The sequence below is a fragment of the Salvia splendens genome, chromosome 16, assembly GCF_004379255.2.
Source record: "Salvia splendens isolate huo1 chromosome 16, SspV2, whole genome shotgun sequence".
Classification (NCBI taxonomy): Eukaryota; Viridiplantae; Streptophyta; class Magnoliopsida; order Lamiales; family Lamiaceae; genus Salvia; species Salvia splendens.
Genome location: NC_056047.1, coordinates 6264845 through 6284412, shown reverse-complemented (window position 1 = coordinate 6284412; position 19568 = coordinate 6264845). Strand labels below are relative to the sequence as shown.

The window sequence follows — 19568 nt, the reverse complement described above, 5'->3', positions numbered from 1 at the left end:
TAAAATGATGGAACTACAAAACACTTAAAAAGCAGGAACATATAAATATTAATAAAACTTTAACATTTGTAAATAAAACTATAATTCATAAGTTACGAAAAAAAATTACTCATATTTGTAAACAACCTTAAAAGTACAATAATAAGAATAACAAAATAAAGAAAATAAAATAACAAAACAAAAGCCCAACAAAACACTGACCTTAAAATTACTTCAGTCCCCGCTTATTTCTATCTGAAACTATCGTTGACTCTTTACCTCAGTCTTATTTATCTCGTTAATCTCCAAATTGATGATTTATGTATTCGCGCAAAAAAATGTGGTATTTTATGTTCTTCGTCTTCTGTGCTCCCCGTCTTCTGTGCTCCCGTTCGCCATTTCGTTGACTTTGTGAGTTACTTTGCATGAAAACTATGGAAATAAATAGTCAGCTTCTTTGATTTCTTTGTTTGAGAAAAAATAACTATTATGGCTAAGATGGAAAACATTCAAACAAAATAAAAAAAATAAAACAAACTAACATTAAAAAAGTTTTAAATATGAACTAAAACACTCAAATAGTCATTCTTCAGAATAAGATTTAAAAGTGCTATTCTCTTTTCACCTTCTCTAATAAATTCTCCATGTTAGAAGATTCACTTTATTTCACAACCCCTTAGTTCTCACCTGTCGAAACTCATGCATGTATGGTTATATAAAATAAGGGAGTTTTATTATAAATAACATAAATTTGCTATAAAATCATGTTATGATTTTTGTTTTGATTTTTAATACATAAAGCGAAAAATATATTTGGATTTTCTATCTTAATTATGAATTGAATTGGGATGTTAATATGGTGAATTTACTAAATTTGTTAAAAAAAATAAAACAAACTAACATTAAGAAAAAACTTAAATATGAACTAAAACACTCAAATAGAGAATGATCCTCAAAATAAGATTTAAAAGTGCTATTCTCTTTTCACCTTCTCTTACACAATCCTCTCTCCATAGCTTCTTACTCACTTCTTTGGCTCTTTGCCTTATACAGGACTATATCTCCACCTCATCTGTCTCCAATAACCGTTGCAGGGAGTGAATCCTTTGAGGAAGTAATTTTGAAATTTATCTAATGTTTACACTGAAAATATAATTCTACAATAAAAGAACATGTATTTATAGACAAAAACTATAGGCTACCAATAATTTCTAAAACCTTTTAAATTCCACTATACATTATAGAAACAAAAATACGTTTTCTAGCTAATCAATAATAATTCAAATGAATATTAATTTGTGATTTAATCAATTGGATACATTAATTCCAAAATTTGTGATTGAAAACTACAATTGGTAATTTAGTCATTTATTTGAAAAGTCAAGAAACGGATAAATTGAAAACTCCTCATAAATCATTAAATTGAATGATTTAACTATACAATAATCACACTATAATAGGCAGTTACATATGGGTTACATTGTATTATTAATGGTATTCACATTGATTTGGCTATAGATTTCTAAAGTCATCAAATTTAATCATTTCACCACATCTGTAGTTATATATGCCTACATTATTTTTTAATGGCATTTACCTTATGGAGTCATTATGTGATTTCATTATTGTGATTAATTTGCATTATTGAGCAATTACAAAAGTAAATTTACAGAAACGTTTTGTAACATTTACAATTATCACCCGAAACTTCTAAATTTTTAAAATGTTGCTCAAAACTTATAAATATTCAAAATATGGCCAAAACTCGCCTTTTATATATGTATAGATAAAACTTAACATGATTAAATGGAATTTTCCAAGCATGATCGTGAAAGATAGATCAATCGTTAATGTAGTTTAGCCCTAATGTGTGGAGGTATATGAGTTAGACATGTAAGCTTAAATTCGTTGATCGAATGCTAACTATTGACATTATTTGACCATGGCAATAAATTGATTAAGATTGAAATAATATGTTTTCACTTATTTATTAATTTGTTTAAAATAGATTACTATTAAATCTCTGTTAATGTATAAGCTCTCTAGAACTCTTGAGGTCTACGTATATATTTATTGTTAGAATTATCGATTGTACATCAGTTTGATATTACCCGCTTTGGATTAAGCTTGTATGGATATATTTTTAGGTTACTGTTATACTACCTCCGTTCCAAAAAATAAGGATATTTGGGACGACAAAAGTTTTAAGTGTAAGAGTGAAGAATTGGTAAAGTAAAAGAGATGAAAAGCTAAATGGGTAAAGTAAGAGAAATGAAGATTTGCTACATATATATTTATTTGTTACTATTACGTGCATATAAAGTTATGGGATTTGCTAAACGAAGTTTCGAGGAAATTAGCTTAATATGGTTAATGACTAGAAAGTTTGAGAGCAGTCTCTCCAAGTTGGACCACTTTTCAACTTTCAAATCGACTCTTTTCATCTACCTTCACTCAATCTATAATTTTACTTCTATCAGTCAAACGTGAAAATCTCACCTAATCACACTTTTAATTATAATTACTATTGTTTGCTCTTTTCAATTAAGATTACATAGACGAGCATAAGTTCCCCCTCAAATTTCAAGTTCCATCTTCGATTTGTATAATGGGTTTAAATATATTCATATTTACTTTGTCGTACTGCTATATACTTATATGCTTGTTACATTGAACAAATTAATTTGAATATTAGTGCACGATTGATAAACTAAAAAAATAGTAAAAAAAAAAGAGATTTATCCAAATTTTATATGCATGTTTGATAGTATATTCCTAGTTAGGACATTTATTAAGAAATACTAGTAAGTTCGAATTTAAAATTCGAAAAAGAATCTTGAACAAATCCTTATAAAATAATTAATGATCGGTCCAAAGATTTGACACCAAAATGCAACACAAAATCAGCGAGAGAATCATTAAAGTATTACACATTCATCTCACTTAGTCCATTTTGAAACCATCTCGATTACTTCACTAATCACATATAATTAAATAATAAGGCATGGACAAATGAAATTGTTCTCATTTGAAAGTGGCGAAGAAAAAGTGCTTGATCAAAATTAATTAAATTAAAATCACGTAGATAGATACAAGATTCTGCCATAATGGGATCCACATGTATTAGGGATTAATTGCTTCAATCTAGACATGGTGGCTACAAAACAAAATAATTAGGATTTAGAATATTAGATAAATCAATTAAAAGGAAGAAAGTGACACATATAGATTTATATGTGAGTTTCAACGGTGAGAGAGTAGTGGTATTTGGGGATGAAGTCTCGTGGCAACTTCGTGGTTTTGAATAGAAATAGAATAACATCGTTATCTTTGTTAAGGTCATGCAGCACGTCATCCAAACATATTTATTACTACTACCAATTTTTAGTGTGTTGATTTTTATTTTTCTTGCGATGAAAACAATGAATCTTGATTTCATTTTAGGACAATAGGGCCCCATTTTGACTCTTTTGTCTTCCCTTTCCTTTCGCTTTTTTGTATGGTTTGGAATAGGATCGTAATAGGTTAATAAATTTATCATGTTTGACTGATAATTTGTATTGATGTTTTGGGAGGTTTGATTTCAAAGTATGTGAAGTATTATTTGGTATGTAAATTAAATATAAAGAGTATGACCACTGACTTTCGACATAGTAGCATCGGAATTCATTAGAAAAATATAAAAAGTTGAAATAATATTTGTTGAATGTGATTAATAAATAAGGGAGTGAGAAAAATAAATATAATTAATTATATTGCTAAAAATGGAAAATGATTTAAAATGAGAAAATAAACTACTGTATAATAATGGATGGAAGAAATATAAGATATACACAATCCTTTATAAATTAAAAATCCAAAAATATATATACAAATTTGTGTGACTAAGCAAGCGAGTTTCCAAGGTATATAATCCCTTGTAAACTAAAAACCCAAAATTATATATACAAATTCGTTTGACTATACAGGCGACTTTCCAATATTGCTGCCTTGGCACTCTTCATAATTTTCTTGGCTTAAATTCAGATTTGTGTATCACCTAAAATTATACTTACTCTATGTGATTATAGTTGAGCTTGGCATTTTTATGAGTAAAAATACTAAGAATTGAGTATTTAGCTAATTAAATCAAGATAAAATAAAATGTAAAAAATAATAAAATAGATAATTGCAATAATAAAGTAAGAGAAAAAATAAAGTAAATAAGTCGATAGAAAATAAAATAGGAGAAATAAAAAATGTTCTCCTTTTTGTCAAATAACTCAATTACAATAAAGCGATCGAAAAAAGCATACAGCTCAAAGGTAGTAAGGGAGTAGAATTTTAATTCATGTTAAATTTCAAAATTTCAGTTTTTATAGACTACTGCATCCATCAATGAAAAATATGACACATTGTAAATGACATGGGTTTTAATATGAAATTGATAAAGTAAGAGAGAAGGGAAAAAAGTAGTAAGAGAGAAATAGTGTTAGTGAAATGTGAGATCCATATTATTAGTAAGAGAGAAATGGGAAAAAAGTAAGAGAAAAGGAAAAAAAGTACTAATAGAAAAGTAGTGTTAGTTGAATGTGGTGTCCATATTATTAGTAAGAGAGAAGGGGAAAAAAGTAAGAGAGGTTGTTGAAAACTTTCCTTTTTTAAATGTACTCTATTTTTTGTGAACAGCATAAAATGACAAATGTGCTCTTTTTTCGTGGATGGAGGGAGTACTATATAATCTGGAACAAATTTTTTATATGATTAAATTCGACCATAAGTCCATAACATTTGTATTTATCTCCGACTAATTAATCCCTTCGATGTTGAATTTAAAAGCACAATAACTAAATCTCCATAAGTAATCGATCATTAACTAGGAGCTAGCTCGACTTATTCACATTCTTAAACACGTGATGGAGTATATAAGACCGAAAATATGATAGAAACGTATTATAGTATAATTAATGTTATACTATTATGAGAATCTCACCTCACTCGTTTATTGTGAAGTAAAAATCGTAATCGAAAATCCAAACACACATGATAATTGAGAAATATCAAGGAAATTATTAAGAACATTAATTGAAAGGGATTGGGATGACATGTGGGATGAGCTAATTTTTCCTATGTCATAAACATGATGACTTATCAACAAACACAGTCTCGTGTTGCCACATACACAAAAAAATGCCCATCTATACTATATTTAATACACTCATACTACTAGTACTTTATCTTATATTTCCTGGACGAGTATACCTTTAATTTTTTGTACGTGCACAAATAAAATAAGACCACCAAAAAGCTTCCAACTTAAATTTAAGGAATTTGATACATATACTGATCAATGGTTATTTTTCTTTAATTCTCACATCATAAGTTTTTCCATTAAGCATTCTTAAGTATCAAAATACAGTGAAATCTTAATATTCAATTCAATAATGAAATTTGTCAAATCTAGCAAGTCAAAGTTTTGTGAGCACATTTAGACATTTAGATTTTATTAATCTCAATTATGTTTTATTAGTATCTAATTAGGGTCTATGAATCTTAATTGGGCGCGGCCCCACACATCCTTTTATGAGGTCGTGTTCACATTAGCCTATTAATTGCAGTAACAAATACTCCACCATTAGACTGTAGTTGAGATATTTCTTTGAATACGAAATTTTAAAAACATATAATACTCCATCCGTTCTAATTTAAGAATCATATTTTTTCATTTAAGTCCATCCCAGTTTAAGAGTCACATTTAGAATCTATCATATTTGGACATAAAATTTAACCTCATTATTCATCAAATTTACACTCAAATGCCATTACTTTCATAAATATAAAACAAAACAAAATTCTAAACATACAAAAAGTCAAAAGGGTCTCACTTTCCACTACTTCACTTCAATTATTTCATACTCCAACAACCACTACCTCACTTCATTTATTACACACTCTGTCAATTTCTTAAAACCCGTGCCATAACTAAATCTTACTCTTAAACTGGGACGGAGGGAGTAATATTTAGTAAATTAAATGAAAATAGAGAATTAAGTAGGAGATACTAGTGCAATATAAGAGAAAATAAGGTAAGAAAATTAAATGTATTGTTAAAAAAAATAATGAATATGACTAGATTACATAAGAACAAAGTGAGTATCATTTATGCTTACTCAGTATGTTCAACTTTTATTTTAAGTTCTAACATAAGATATTTTTGGTTAACACCAAAAACCCAAAACTCTCCCTTTTTTGTGCTTCATATTCGAATCCATTATTGGTTTTGAGCACCTATAATTACACATGAATATGATGCATGATTCACTCAATGTGATCAGGTGTGGATGGGGAAATTTATTGGAGTCATAACTCACTGTGCGATTCAATTCTTCTTATCCATTTTCCACTAATAGTCTAATACATAGTATAGTGTTTTTAATTTTTACCTTTTATTCCACGCATGACCGACACCATTAAGTTAATTAATGATATTTATCTTCAATTAATTTCGAACTTTATTTAAAAATAACAACAGAGTAATTTACTCTATTACATAAATTCCCGTAGTGACTGAGAAGCATAATTTCACGAAATTATGAAAAAATATTCATTTATTGATCATATTTATCTAAAACATTTATTTCTGGTAAGAATTAGTTGGTCAATGGTTGACTGGATCTGCTCAGAAAATTATGTCGACTTTTCTAAATGAGCGAAAGGGAAGTGCGGTGACGAAGGCAATGACGTATTACCCACACGTGGGGCACTATCTTCCACGTGGCATCTGATGAGTAGACCGTGAAGTCCTTGGCGGCGGTCAACCCATCCACAACCTTTCGCCCCAAGCAAACGCCTACACAAGTTGCATCCAACCAATATCGACATTGTATTAAAATATAAAATCATTTCCATTCAGTTACAATTTGCATTTTGAGAAATAAAATTATACGCCAATGAGTAAAGTGACAGTTTAGGTATGTAAATTCACCTAAAATTATAGGTAAAAGAAAAATAAAATTTCAGCTGAAAGAATTTAATGGCGAAGTCATGAGTTGCAGCGTGGGTCCCAGACCACATGCACACAGACGGCCGCCAACACACACACACACACACGTATAGAGAGGGGAGAGAGAAAGGTAGGACCAGTAAAGCACGTTTTAAGATTAAAAATTAATAGGAACAGGTACAATGACCCACGTGAGTATAATACATACACACAATTCCTCTCTTAGCTGTGTATATATATACGCGCTCCAACCTTCCATTTCTCGTTTTCAAAGCGAAGCAGTTTCAGCAAAGCCTAGTCGAAGAAAAGTCTACTCAGCCAACAGCAAGCGTTGATTTTCGGATAAGCTTTTACTCAATTTGGAAAGTGAATGAAGGGCGGTGAGCAGTTGAATTTGCCGGCGGGATTCAGGTTCCATCCCACCGACGACGAGCTCGTCGTTCACTACCTCTGCCGGAAGTGCGCCGGCCAGCAGATTTCCGTCCCCATCGTCGCCGAGATCGATCTCTACAAATTCGATCCATGGCAGCTTCCTGGTATGATTAATTTCTTCTTTCAGTTTTCTCAATTTCGGAAAAATTTGTTTCTAGGTTTTCAGAAAATTGAAATTTCCCCTAAAAGTAAATGAATTGATTAATGATGTTATGGTTAATTGATGAACAGAAATGGCGCTGTACGGTGAAAAGGAGTGGTATTTCTTCTCTCCAAGGGACCGGAAGTATCCAAACGGGTCGCGGCCGAACCGGGCTGCGGGAACCGGTTACTGGAAAGCGACCGGCGCTGATAAGCCGGTGGGGAAGCCGAAGACTCTGGGGATTAAAAAAGCTCTGGTTTTCTACGCCGGGAAAGCTCCAAAAGGAGTCAAAACCAATTGGATTATGCACGAGTATCGTCTCGCAAATGTCGATCGCTCCGCTGGCAAGCGCAGTAATTTGAGGGTAATAATCTCTACTTTCATTAACTCTCCTTTTAATTTTTCGAAACGATTTATGAAATTATGGATTAATAGTAGTATCTATTTTTGCGATGATGCAGCTTGACGATTGGGTGTTGTGCCGAATATACAATAAGAAGAGGACTCTTGAGAAGCACTACAATGTGAATGAGAAGGAAGTGCAGTTCTCGGACAGCGAGGATCAGAAGCCGAATGTGATGGCGGATCCGATGATGGATGGGTATATTATGCAGCATCAACAACAGCAGCAGCAGCATTTCGATTCGTCTGAGTCGATACCAAAGGGGAATGCTACGGACTCCAGCAGCTCGGAGCATGTGCTTTCGTCTTCCCCTGAGTTTAAGGAGGTGGAGAGCCAGGCCAAGTGGAGTGAGTTGGAGACATATCTGGATACGCAGCTCAACTTCATGGATGCTGGATTTCAAGATAACGTTTTCAATCCCCAAATGCAGTATAATGACCAGTTCCCATTCTTCTCGGACATGTATGCCTTCATGCAGAAGCCCTTCTAAACCACCTACTTGTTGTATACTGATTCATTTGGCTCAACCTGAAAAGGTAAAGGCCCTACAAAGTATCTATGCACGTTGAAGAACCTCGATGATGATGATGATCTGAAACTCGCCCGTGGAGTGGAGAGTTGGCTGTGGGTCGGGTTGAAGGTGGAGTTTGGGTTATGGCACAAGTAGGGATATTCTTGTATGGTTTGTAGACCATTTGAATATGTTAGCTCATATATTCATTTTTTCTTTTTTGTGTTTTAGAATGTAGCATTCATGCAATGAGTCACAAGATACAATAATATCTGGTTTAGTTCAAGTAAATCCAATCCCTCTGTACATATTCTGGTGTAAATTAGTGTACTACTAGTACTATTAAGATACTATGTAATACAGTTCATCTAATGTTGTTGTTGCCTTCACCTAAACTGAAATATATATGTTCACATTAATCAAAGATAGTATAGTATCTACATGGAACTTGATCTCAGGTGCTGCTCGCAGTTGGCAGCAGCCCAGCCTATCGATTGCTTCTCGTTGTCATAGACCAACAGTTTATCCTGCATTGAGATATCTGCACCAGAAAAATGAAGGGTGTATGATTTATTATGTTGTAAAATTGGATGGTGCTGAACTTATGCTAGAGTTGTTATGCCCTTACCTCCAATCATGTTGACATTGTTCAAACCCACATCAGTACCATTCAGAATTCCCAAGCACGCGTTGCCCTTCGACTGCATGTTCAGGTTTCGACAGTTTGTTCAACAAGATATCGAAAAACATATGTGGCTGCAAGAATGAAGTAGGAGATCTTACGGAGATTATGAGGTACCCCTCTGGTGGGATCTCGAACTGAGATTTGCTTCGCCAGCCGCTGGAAAAGCTAAATGCTAGAGACTTGAAGTACTTCCTCACGTCTCGCGTGCTCTTGAAAGGCTTCTTGCCTCTCCAGCAGAATGGGAGGGTGTGGTCATCAGTTGCTTCTTTCAGAGACTTCCCACTTAATTCTTTGTGTATCTGCAAAGCCACGACGATGCACCATTCTCATAACAATGTCGTGCTAGAAATCATTAAGTGAGGTTTTCGCTTTATTGATACTGACCAGAGTGAGAAGAGCATGGTAAATCTGAGAAGTGAAGTAGCTGTAGGAGCTCCCGCTGTCGAAAATCACATCTAGGTTCTTGAAGCCTGTGCTTCTCCCACCAAAACGAAGCTCGGCCGATCCGGCTGCATAGTGCTTTCTGCTCTCAATCATCAATCAAGAAAGAAGCTATGCGTTGAAGCAATTTCTGGTGCAAAAACTAATAAGTCCCCCCAAAAGAGTGTTGATTCAAGTACTGCTTACGTGTGATCACGAGACATCGGTGTCCATGTGATGCGTGAAGGATCGTAAACATCTCCCAAGAAGAGAAAGCCTCCCTGCCCACCTATGCAGTGGCCGAAGATGTTCTTTACAACTCCCTGATCGCGGAGCTGCGACACAATGCTGGATTTCCCTCTCCCTAGGCCGAACACTCCATCCAAGGGGTGGTCAGACGCCCCGGGTAGCTGATCGTACCCACATCTGCTCAAAATAACACAAGCTAATAATGTTACTACCATAACAAGAAATCACATCAAATCTTGAATCTTACAAATCATACTTATCATAATTAGATGAGACAGATGACTAACCCAATGGTCAAACGAGGACTCATCCGAACTCCAGTGGTGAGATTGAGAGTGAAGAAATCATTGACAAGAACGCCCAGAGAGGAACCTCCGTCCGCGTACTCAACTTCATAATCACATTGCTCTGGAGTCTCACATTTATAATCGCTCGAGTGAAAGATTTGAAATAATACAACAAGGTCATACTCTGAATGAGTAAACTTTGTAGTGAACTGAATGCAATGAAAGAGAGCTAAACTTGATACATGAGATAATTGTTGGTTTCTCGGATTACAAAGATAACTACCGGGCGTAATACAACCCAAAAGAAAGGAAAGGAAGAACTGAACTTAAAAATACAACGTATAATCGAAACTACTAAACCAGTGTGATTAGCCGAGTCGAGGAGGCCTCTTCCCGCAAGACGAGATACGCCCCGGTAGTGCTCTTCGGTTTGGCGTGTCGTCCCCAAAGGTAAAACGGCTACGTCTCTATTGATGCAGCACCGCAATCAACAGAGCTCCGGCGAACTGGATGGAGGAGAGGACAGAGCTTCGACAGAAAAAACTATGCAGGGAGAGGGAGAGAGCTTATGATGCAGAATGCTTTTTGAATTGTGTAGTGATGCATGGAATGGCTGGCCTATTTATAGGCTCAGTCCACTGCAGGGGGTCAACAGCCATGATGGCTGTCATCATGGCAATTCGTAACCGACGTCGGTTACAGACGTGTGGCAGGAGTGTGCCATCCGTGTGTGGAGCGTGTGGATTTCTCACGTGGCAACCGTGACTGTGCCTCGCTTGACGACGTGTCAAGCCACTTGGATTGCTGACTCGGCGGTGGTCCAAAAAGAATAGTTTGGGCCAAGCACCAAGCCCAAAGACCACCCAAAGACCAATTGCCAAGATCCAAGTCCAAGTCCAAGTCCAAGTCCAAGTCCAAGATCGAGATCGAGATCGAGATCGAGATCGAGATCGGGATCGGGATCGGGATCGGGATCGGGCCCGGGCCCGAGGCCCGAGGCCCGCGGCCCGCGCCCGCGACCACGAGCACGAGCACGTGCACGGGCACGGGCTCGGGCTCGGGCGGGCGGGCGGCGGCGGCGCGCGCGTGTGCGCGCGTGTGGGCTCTTTCACCCATCTTGGTCCACTATAATTATTAAGTAACATAAAGTCACTTAATTTATACACATTAAAGATGTGTTAATCCTCCAATGTGGGATAATTAACACTAGTTAATTATTCCCTAAGCTCCATCTCCAAGCTTTAATTAAAAGCTAATTATGCCCAACTTTAATCCACTATTTCTCACTCACCGGAAATCGGATTTGAGAAAGTGAATATACTACATTTACCTACGTAAAATGTAGATCGACGCTATGTCATTTAATTTCACAAAATTAAATGTCTCGTCACATTTATTATTTGGTCAAAATCCATTGACCGGGCATATTTAATCCATGATTTTTTACAATCCCCCACATGAGTGGAAATAGCCGAATGCATATGCATGCAGACACAAGCTCAACCCTCGCGAGGTATATAAGCATAAGGATAGGTAGTTGTTGACTTTGAACCCTCCATAGTCGACACCATCGGATACACAGGCGGCTTAGTAGCGCGATGCTTTGAACTAATCCCCCACGGCGTGCACCGAGACAATGGTGTTAACACTTAAACACCTCAACCTCATCCGTTCTCACGTTTTGTGTCCATTGCGGTCTTGGACACCACTTTGGATTCATAAGTGCGTTTTTTATGAAGCGACCACACTTCGCACTTACGTAGGTGATTCTTAGTCAAGTACCTTGCCATACTTGGTCTCTTTGAGAATTCCATCTCTTTGAGATCCTTAAGAACCATTAAAAGTCATAGACTTAGCCTTTACCACGAGGCAAGTTCTCCAACACTCTATTGCTCTCTAGGGAATAGATATAGTTTGAGTGTTTTTCCATGAACTCTCATAGCTTAGTTGTCCCTTTGAACCAAGTTCTTGGGATCTCCAGTCATCATGGTTGGGTTACCACTATGACAATTCTTTAGTTTGTGGATTTCAAACCCATTCCCTCTAGCAACTTATTCATTTGATCACGGTTTAACCCTTTGGTTAGCGGATCCGCTAGATTATCTATTGACTTCACATAGTCAATTGTAATCACCCCTGTTGTGATCAAATGTCTCACGGTGTTATGTCGTCGACGTATATGTCGAGACTTACCGTTATAGAAACCATTGTTTGCCCTTCCAATAGCCGCTTGGCTATCGCAGTGAATCAGCACTGGTGGCACTGGCTTAGACCAACATGGAATGTCTTCAAGGAAGTTCTTAAGCCACTCGGCTTCCTCACCAGCCTTATCCAAGGCAATGAACTCCGATTCCATTGTTGATCGGGCTATACAGGTCTGTTTTGTGGATTTCCACGATACAGCACCACCCCCAATAGTAAAGACATATCCACTTGTTGAAAGTGAGTCTCTATTATCGGATATCCAATTGGCATCACAGTACCCTTCAAGCACCGGGGGGTATCTCGAGAAGTGTAGCCCAAGATTTTGAGTGTGTTTTAAATATCTCAAAACCCTCACAAGAGCTCTCCAATGCTCTTTGCTTGGATTGCTCGTGTAACGACTTAACTTGTTCACGGCACAAGCAATGTCAGGTCGAGTGCAATTAGTCAAGTACATAATGCACCCGATGACCCGTGCATACTCTTCTTGTGCAACGGGCTCGCCTTTGTTTTTGCTCAAGTGAACGTCGAGTTCAATTGGAGTCTTAACCGGCGCGCCATCATAGGCTTTGAATTTATTCAATATCTTCTCAACATAATGTGATTGTGTTAAGATGATTCCATCATTCGTTCTTAAAATCTTCATTCCAAGAATTACATCGGCTAGACCCATGTCTTTCATGTCAAAGTTTCTCTTTAACATGGCCTTTGTATCGTTAATTACTTGAGTGTTGCTACCCAAGATTAACATATCATCAACGTAGAGACACACTATAACATGACCGTTATTAGTGCTCTTGATGTAGACACATTTGTCGCACTCGTTGATTTTAAACCCATTTGATAACATCACATTATCAAACTTCAAGTGCCATTGCAATGGCGCTTGTTTCAATCCATATAGGGATTTCACGAGCTTGCATACCTTTTTCTCTTGTCCAGGTACTACAAACCCTTCGGGTTGTTCCATGTAGATTTCGTCTTCTAGTTCACCATTCAGAAACGCGGTCTTTACATCCATTTGATGAATCTCGAGATTGTGCAATGCAGCAATAGCGAGAAGCACCCGGATAGATGTAATCCTTGTTACAGGTGAATAGGTATCGAAGAAGTCATGTCCTTCTTTTTGTTTAAAACCCTTTACTACTAATCGGGCTTTATACTTATCAACTGTTCCATCGGCCTTAAACTTTCTTTTAAGAACCCATTTGCATCCTAAAGGTTTAGCACCTTCGGGCAAATCAACCAACACCCATGTGTGGTTTAGCAAAATTGAATCAATTTCGCTTTGAACAGCTTCTCTCCAATGCAGCCCGTCTGGGCCAGCAAAGGCTACTTTTATCGATGTTGGTTCTTCATCCAACATGAAAGCAATGTAGTCAGGACCAAAAGTTTTTGGTGTTCTGACTCTATTACCACGTCTTAGTACTGTATCTTTTGGATCGGGCCTTGCACGCTTGCGCGATTCAGGTTCCGCATCTGTTGATTTAGAACTAGTGGCTTCTTCTTCCACTTGTTTAGAACTAGTGGCTTCTTCAATTCTTGTCTCAGAATTGGTTGATACCTTTTCCTTATCTTTGCAAGGAAAGGTATTTTCGAGAAATACAGCATTCCTCGACTCAATTGTTGTTCCTACTGTGATAGTCGATATTTCAGACTTGTGAACAACAAATCGATATGCACTACTGTTAAGTGCATATCCAATGAAGATGCAATCAACCGTCTTAGGTCCGATTGTAACTTCTTTGGGCGGAGGAACCATCACCTTTGCCAAACACCCCCACACTTTGAGGTATTTGTAGGATGGCTTCCTTCCCTTCCACAACTCATAAGGAGTAACATCTTTTCCTTTGAGAGGGATTTTATTCAAGATATAGTTTGCTGTAAAAACAGCTTCCCCCCACATGTTATGTGGTAATCCTGAACTGAGTAGCAGTGCATTCATCATCTCTTTTAGAGTTCGATTCTTGCGTTCTGCAACACCATTGGATTGTGGTGAATATGGAGCAGTTGTTTGATGAATTATACCACTTGCGTTGCATAACTCCTCAAACGGGGCTACATATTCGCCTCCTCTATCGCTTCGAATCATTTTGATTTTACAACCAAGTTGATTCTCAACTTCGTTCTTATAATTTTTGAACGCCTCTATTGCTTCATCTTTGCTTCTTAAAAGATAAATGTAGCAATATCTTGTGCAATCATCTATGAAAGTGATAAAGTACTTTTTACCACCTCTAGTTTGCAACATCTTTAAATCACATACATCCGTGTGAATTAATTCAAGGGGTTTTGTGCTTCGTTCAACCGAGTGAAACGGCAACTTAGTCATTTTTGCTTCAAGACAAATTTCACATTTATCTTGGATATCCAATTCATTAGCCTTTAGTAAATCTAAATTTACTAATCTTTTAATGGCTTTTGAATTTACATGTCCCAATCTACAATGCCACAAATTTGAAGACTCAATCAAATAAGAGGAAGTAGATGCTTTATTCTTATTGGCCAATGGCTTCGCAACACTTCGAGTTGCTACACTAAGCTTGAAAAGCCCATCGGTTACATAACCTTTTCCGATGGATTTTCCAAACTTATACAAGACAAACCTATCGGACTCAAATACAAGTTTAAACCCTTTATTAACTAGTATTGATCCTGACACTAGGTTCTTGCGGATGTCCGGGACATGCAGCACATCCTTCAAAGTGATAGTTAGGCCAGACGTCATCATGAGAATCACGTTGCCAACGCCGAGGACTTCTGACGATGCTTGATTCCCCATGTTGATCTTCCTCCCTTCAACAGCAGTGTAGGAGGCAAACTTGCTCCTGTCGGAGCAAACATGAGCAGTAGCGCCGGTGTCGATGTACCAGCCTCCCTTGTTATCAACAAGGTTAACCTCTTCAGTGACCACTGCAATGAGGTCGTTCTCATCCCAGTCCTTGAACTCCTTCTCAACGACGTGGGCTGCCGGCTTCTTCTTCTTGCTGCGGCAGTCTTTGGCAAAGTGGCCCGGTTTGCCACATTTGTAGCAGTCGCCTTCAAACTTCTTTGAAGGCTGCTTTCCCTTCCCTTTGTCGTTTGGACGGTTTGGGCGAGGGCGTTTGTTGGAGGGACCGCCCCGCTCCAACAGGTTGGCTTTGGCTTCATTTGGGGTGAAGCCCTTAGCCTTTTGATCACTTTTGCGCACGTCGGCCTCAATGCGCAACTTCACGATCAAGTCTTCAAGGGTCATCTGCTTTCGCTTGTGCTTGAGATAACTCTTGAAGTCCTTCCAACTTGGAGGGAGCTTGTCAATGATCGTGCACCTTAGGAACTTATCGGGCAAGGTCATCCCTTCAGCCACTAAGGAGTGGATGATCATTTGGAGCTCTTGGACTTGCTCCATGATGGGTCGAGAGTCGACCATCTTGTAGTCCATAAACTTGGATGCTACAACCTGTTCAGTCCCTGCAGCATTGTCTATGCTATATTTCTTCTCTAGGCTTTCCCACATTTGTTTAGATGTGGTTACATTGGAGTATACATTATAGAGGCTATCATCTAATGCACTTAAAATAAAGTTTTTACATAGATAATCCCCTTTTCTCCAAGCTTCATAGTCCGCCATGACTTCGAGCCTAGTCTCTTGGTCGCTTGGCGCGGGCGGCTCGTTCTCCGTGAGGAAGTTGGCGACGCCCAATGTTGTCAAGTAGAACAACATCTTCTGGTACCACCGCTTGAAGTCAGATCCTCCAAACTTTGGTGGCTTCTCGGCAGGTGGCATCATTCTTGGTGCCAAAGGTGCCGCAGTTGGTCCTTGGAAGGAACCAATTCCGTTGCCCCCGAAGGAGCCAACAACTTGGTTGGGCATAGAGCCCCCACCATTCATGTTGGGCATAGAGCCCGCCATGGTCGTACCAGCCCCGAAGGGACTAGCACCCGCATGAGACCCGAAGGCCCCAGCATTCGTGTTGATCCCGAAAGATCCAACACTAGTATTGAGCCCGAAGGCACCAACACTCGATCCATTAAAGGATCCGAAGGAACCACTAAAAGTGGAACCAACCGAACCACCAAAGGTGGAACCAGTGGACGCCCCGAAGGGGTTGTCCCAAACCCAAGGGACGGTGGATGAAGCGGCTGGGAAGCCAGAAGTTGGCATCATCGAGGGAATCGATGAAGTGTTGACCGGTCCAGTGGTCGCCATGGTGGAGGGAATGGCGGCGGCGGTGGTGGCAGCGGCGGTGTTGGAGTCGGTAGACATCTCCAGCAAAGGTGTTTAATATTTCGAAAGTTTTAGTTCAGTTTAGAAGTCCAAATTCCTTCAAAGGCAAGTTATCTCGTCTTGCGATTGTTGGTTTCTCGGATTACAAAGATAACTACCGGGCGTAATACAACCCAAAAGAAAGGAAAGGAAGAACTGAACTTAAAAATACAACGTATAATCGAAACTACTAAACCAGTGTGATTAGCCGAGTCGAGGAGGCCTCTTCCCGCAAGACGAGATACGCCCCGGTAGTGCTCTTCGGTTTGGCGTGTCGTCCCCAAAGGTAAAACGGCTACGTCTCTATTGATGCAGCACCGCAATCAACAGAGCTCCGGCGAACTGGATGGAGGAGAGGGCAGAGCTTCGACAGAAAAAACTATGCAGGGAGAGGGAGAGAGCTTATGATGCAGAATGCTTTTTGAATTGTGTAGTGATGCATGGAATGGCTGGCCTATTTATAGGCTCAGTCCACTGCAGGGGGTCAACAGCCATGATGGCTGTCATCATGGCAATTCGTAACCGACGTCGGTTACAGACGTGTGGCAGTAATGTGCCACCCGTGTGTGGAGCGTGTGGATTTCTCACGTGGCAACCGTGACTGTGCCTCGCTTGACGACGTGTCAAGCCACTTGGATTGCTGACTCGGCGGTGGTCCAAAAAGAATAGTTTGGGCCAAGCACCAAGCCCAAAGACCACCCAAAGACCAATTGCCAAGATCCAAGTCCAAGTCCAAGTCCAAGATCGAGATCGAGATCGAGATCGGGATCGGGATCGGGATCGGGCCCGGGCCCGAGGCCCGAGGCCCGCGACCACGTGCACGGGCACGGGCTCGGGCTCGGGCGGGCGGGCGGCGGCGGCGCGCGCGTGTGCGCGCGTGTGGGCTCTTTCACCCATCTTGGTCCACTATAATTATTAAGTAACATAAAGTCACTTAATTTATACACATTAAAGATGTGTTAATCCTCCAATGTGGGATAATTAACACTAGTTAATTATTCCCTAAGCTCCATCTCCAAGCTTTAATTAAAAGCTAATTATGCCCAACTTTAATCCACTATTTCTCACTCACCGGAAATCGGATTTGAGAAAGTGAATATACTACATTTACCTACGTAAAATGTAGATCGACGCTATGTCATTTAATTTCACAAAATTAAATGTCTCGTCACATTTATTATTTGGTCAAAATCCATTGACCGGGCATATTTAATCCATGATTTTTTACAATAATGTGACAAACAAACTTAAGAGTCAAGTATGCTATCTACAATATTCACTTCCCATAAACCAATTGTTCCAAATTCTAAATTTGATCACCAGATTCTCTTAAATGACCATGAACCTTAACAACTAAAAGGCCTCTTTACCAAAAAGCCATTTTCCATCAAATTCAGATTCAAGAATCACTCAGCAAAACTGAAACAAATATGTATTTAAATCTTCAAATAATAGGAACAAACTGCAATAACTCAGAAAGAAATCACTTTAAATCCACTTTAAATCCTCTTTTCATTCTCTAGAAACTTTTCCACTACCTTCCCCTTTAAAACACAAGCACCTCATCTTGAAACTGCTAATTAATACTATGCGAATGGAACTCACCGTGGTGCATCAGACACAGGGGCATCGCATTGAAGCCAAGTTAGATCACTTCCTGTATCAGGATCAAGAAAGTAGGGCCTGGGAGGATATCCCAAATACACTTGCATTTACTTCCATTTGAGCTACATTTTAAAAGATTACACTTTACTTCAGATTCAAGACTGGAACAGTATTTGTGATATACTATCCCAAATACACGTTGTTGTATCAATGTTCTTATACAAAACATATCATGTAGCTCCTACTAAGTAATCGCCAAGAATTTGAATGCAGAGCTTTTACAAAACATATCACGTAGTACTATGTTCTTCTACAAAACATAAGTATCATGTAATACTATGTTCTTATACAAAATAATATGTATAGCTCAAATGACCTTGTGTAACCCTACATAGTTGTCCTCAGATATGGACACGAGGAGAGATAGCTCGTGGTGCCATAAGGCCGGACACGAGGAGAGATAGCTCGTGGTGCCATAAGGCTGTCACGCCCGCATTTCCTAAGGATAGGAAGTACGGTGGACCGCGACTAGGGGAGGAGTAAAGAAGCGGGGAAGAAAGGGGAAAAACAAGAATATTTGACCCAAAGACATTTAATAAAAGGAAATTCATTTTAAAACAAGGTACTGTAGCGACATTTCAAAAGTTTAAGTAACCAGAGTTTAAATGAAAACATTGTTTCGGATTACAAGCAGCGGAAAAAGATCAAGGGACAGATAATGCCGGGTATGACGACACGACATTATCCAAAACAAAGTGAAACGCATTTTTGACTTTAACTGCTCAACATCCGTCCTCCCCATCGCCGCTCAACCTGCACATTAAGAAAACAACATGCAGGGCTGAGTACTATTTGCACTCAGTGGACACACGCCAAAAACATAGTTTGTCATGCCATAACAGTGTAACATTGGGGTTTTGAGTGTAATGAAAATAACCCAAGTACACCAAAATATATTTCATAAATTCGACTGCGCAGTCATTTTCCGATATTGCCACCCTTATTCCCTCAATCATACACTATCTGATCCAAACGGTGACAAGGGGCGTGGCCACACCCCAGGTCATCTAGACCGGCCAACTTGCTCTCAGATGGCACCCAGTCTCGTGTACACTAGCCTGAGGGTTCGCAGCCCAACAGACCCGAATTCGATTAAACATATGTGGTAAACCACTTCAGATAGGTTTCAAATCAAAACATTTGGCAAGACAAACAGTTCACCTCCATAAACAATTCCGGAACAGAGTCCGTATTAAAAACAACCCACGTAAAAGTAGGGTAGAAAAGCCCACCTCGATTGCTTAGCTTTTAAAATAATTCCCTTCTTCAACCACACTTTCCTCGTAAACGATCACCCTTTTGAAAGATAAATTGTAACATGATTAGAGTCAGAAGAGACGAGACTTTAAACGACCATGCATGATT

At 38.6% G+C, this 19568-nt stretch overlaps 2 protein-coding genes across 2 annotated transcripts; one reads left to right on the top strand and one right to left on the bottom strand.

Annotated features, from left to right (window-relative positions):
- Positions 1-7221: 7221 nt before the first annotated feature.
- LOC121772004 (protein ATAF2-like) lies at positions 7222-8821 on the top strand. Its single transcript, XM_042168918.1, has 3 exons — positions 7222-7497; positions 7625-7899; positions 7997-8821. The coding sequence occupies exons 1-3, from the start codon at positions 7332-7334 to the stop codon at positions 8426-8428; spliced, it is 873 nt and encodes a 290-aa protein (XP_042024852.1). The 5' UTR covers positions 7222-7331; the 3' UTR covers positions 8429-8821.
- Positions 8822-8886: 65 nt separating this feature from the next.
- On the bottom strand, positions 8887-18250 carry LOC121772003 (aspartic proteinase Asp1-like). The gene is made up of 8 exons (XM_042168916.1): positions 18161-18250; positions 15833-15843; positions 10091-10294; positions 9762-9980; positions 9519-9657; positions 9233-9433; positions 9078-9150; positions 8887-8990 (listed from the first exon to the last, which is right to left on the bottom strand). The coding sequence occupies exons 1-8, from the start codon at positions 18248-18250 to the stop codon at positions 8887-8889; spliced, it is 1041 nt and encodes a 346-aa protein (XP_042024850.1).
- Between the last annotated feature and the right edge of the window lie 1318 nt (positions 18251-19568).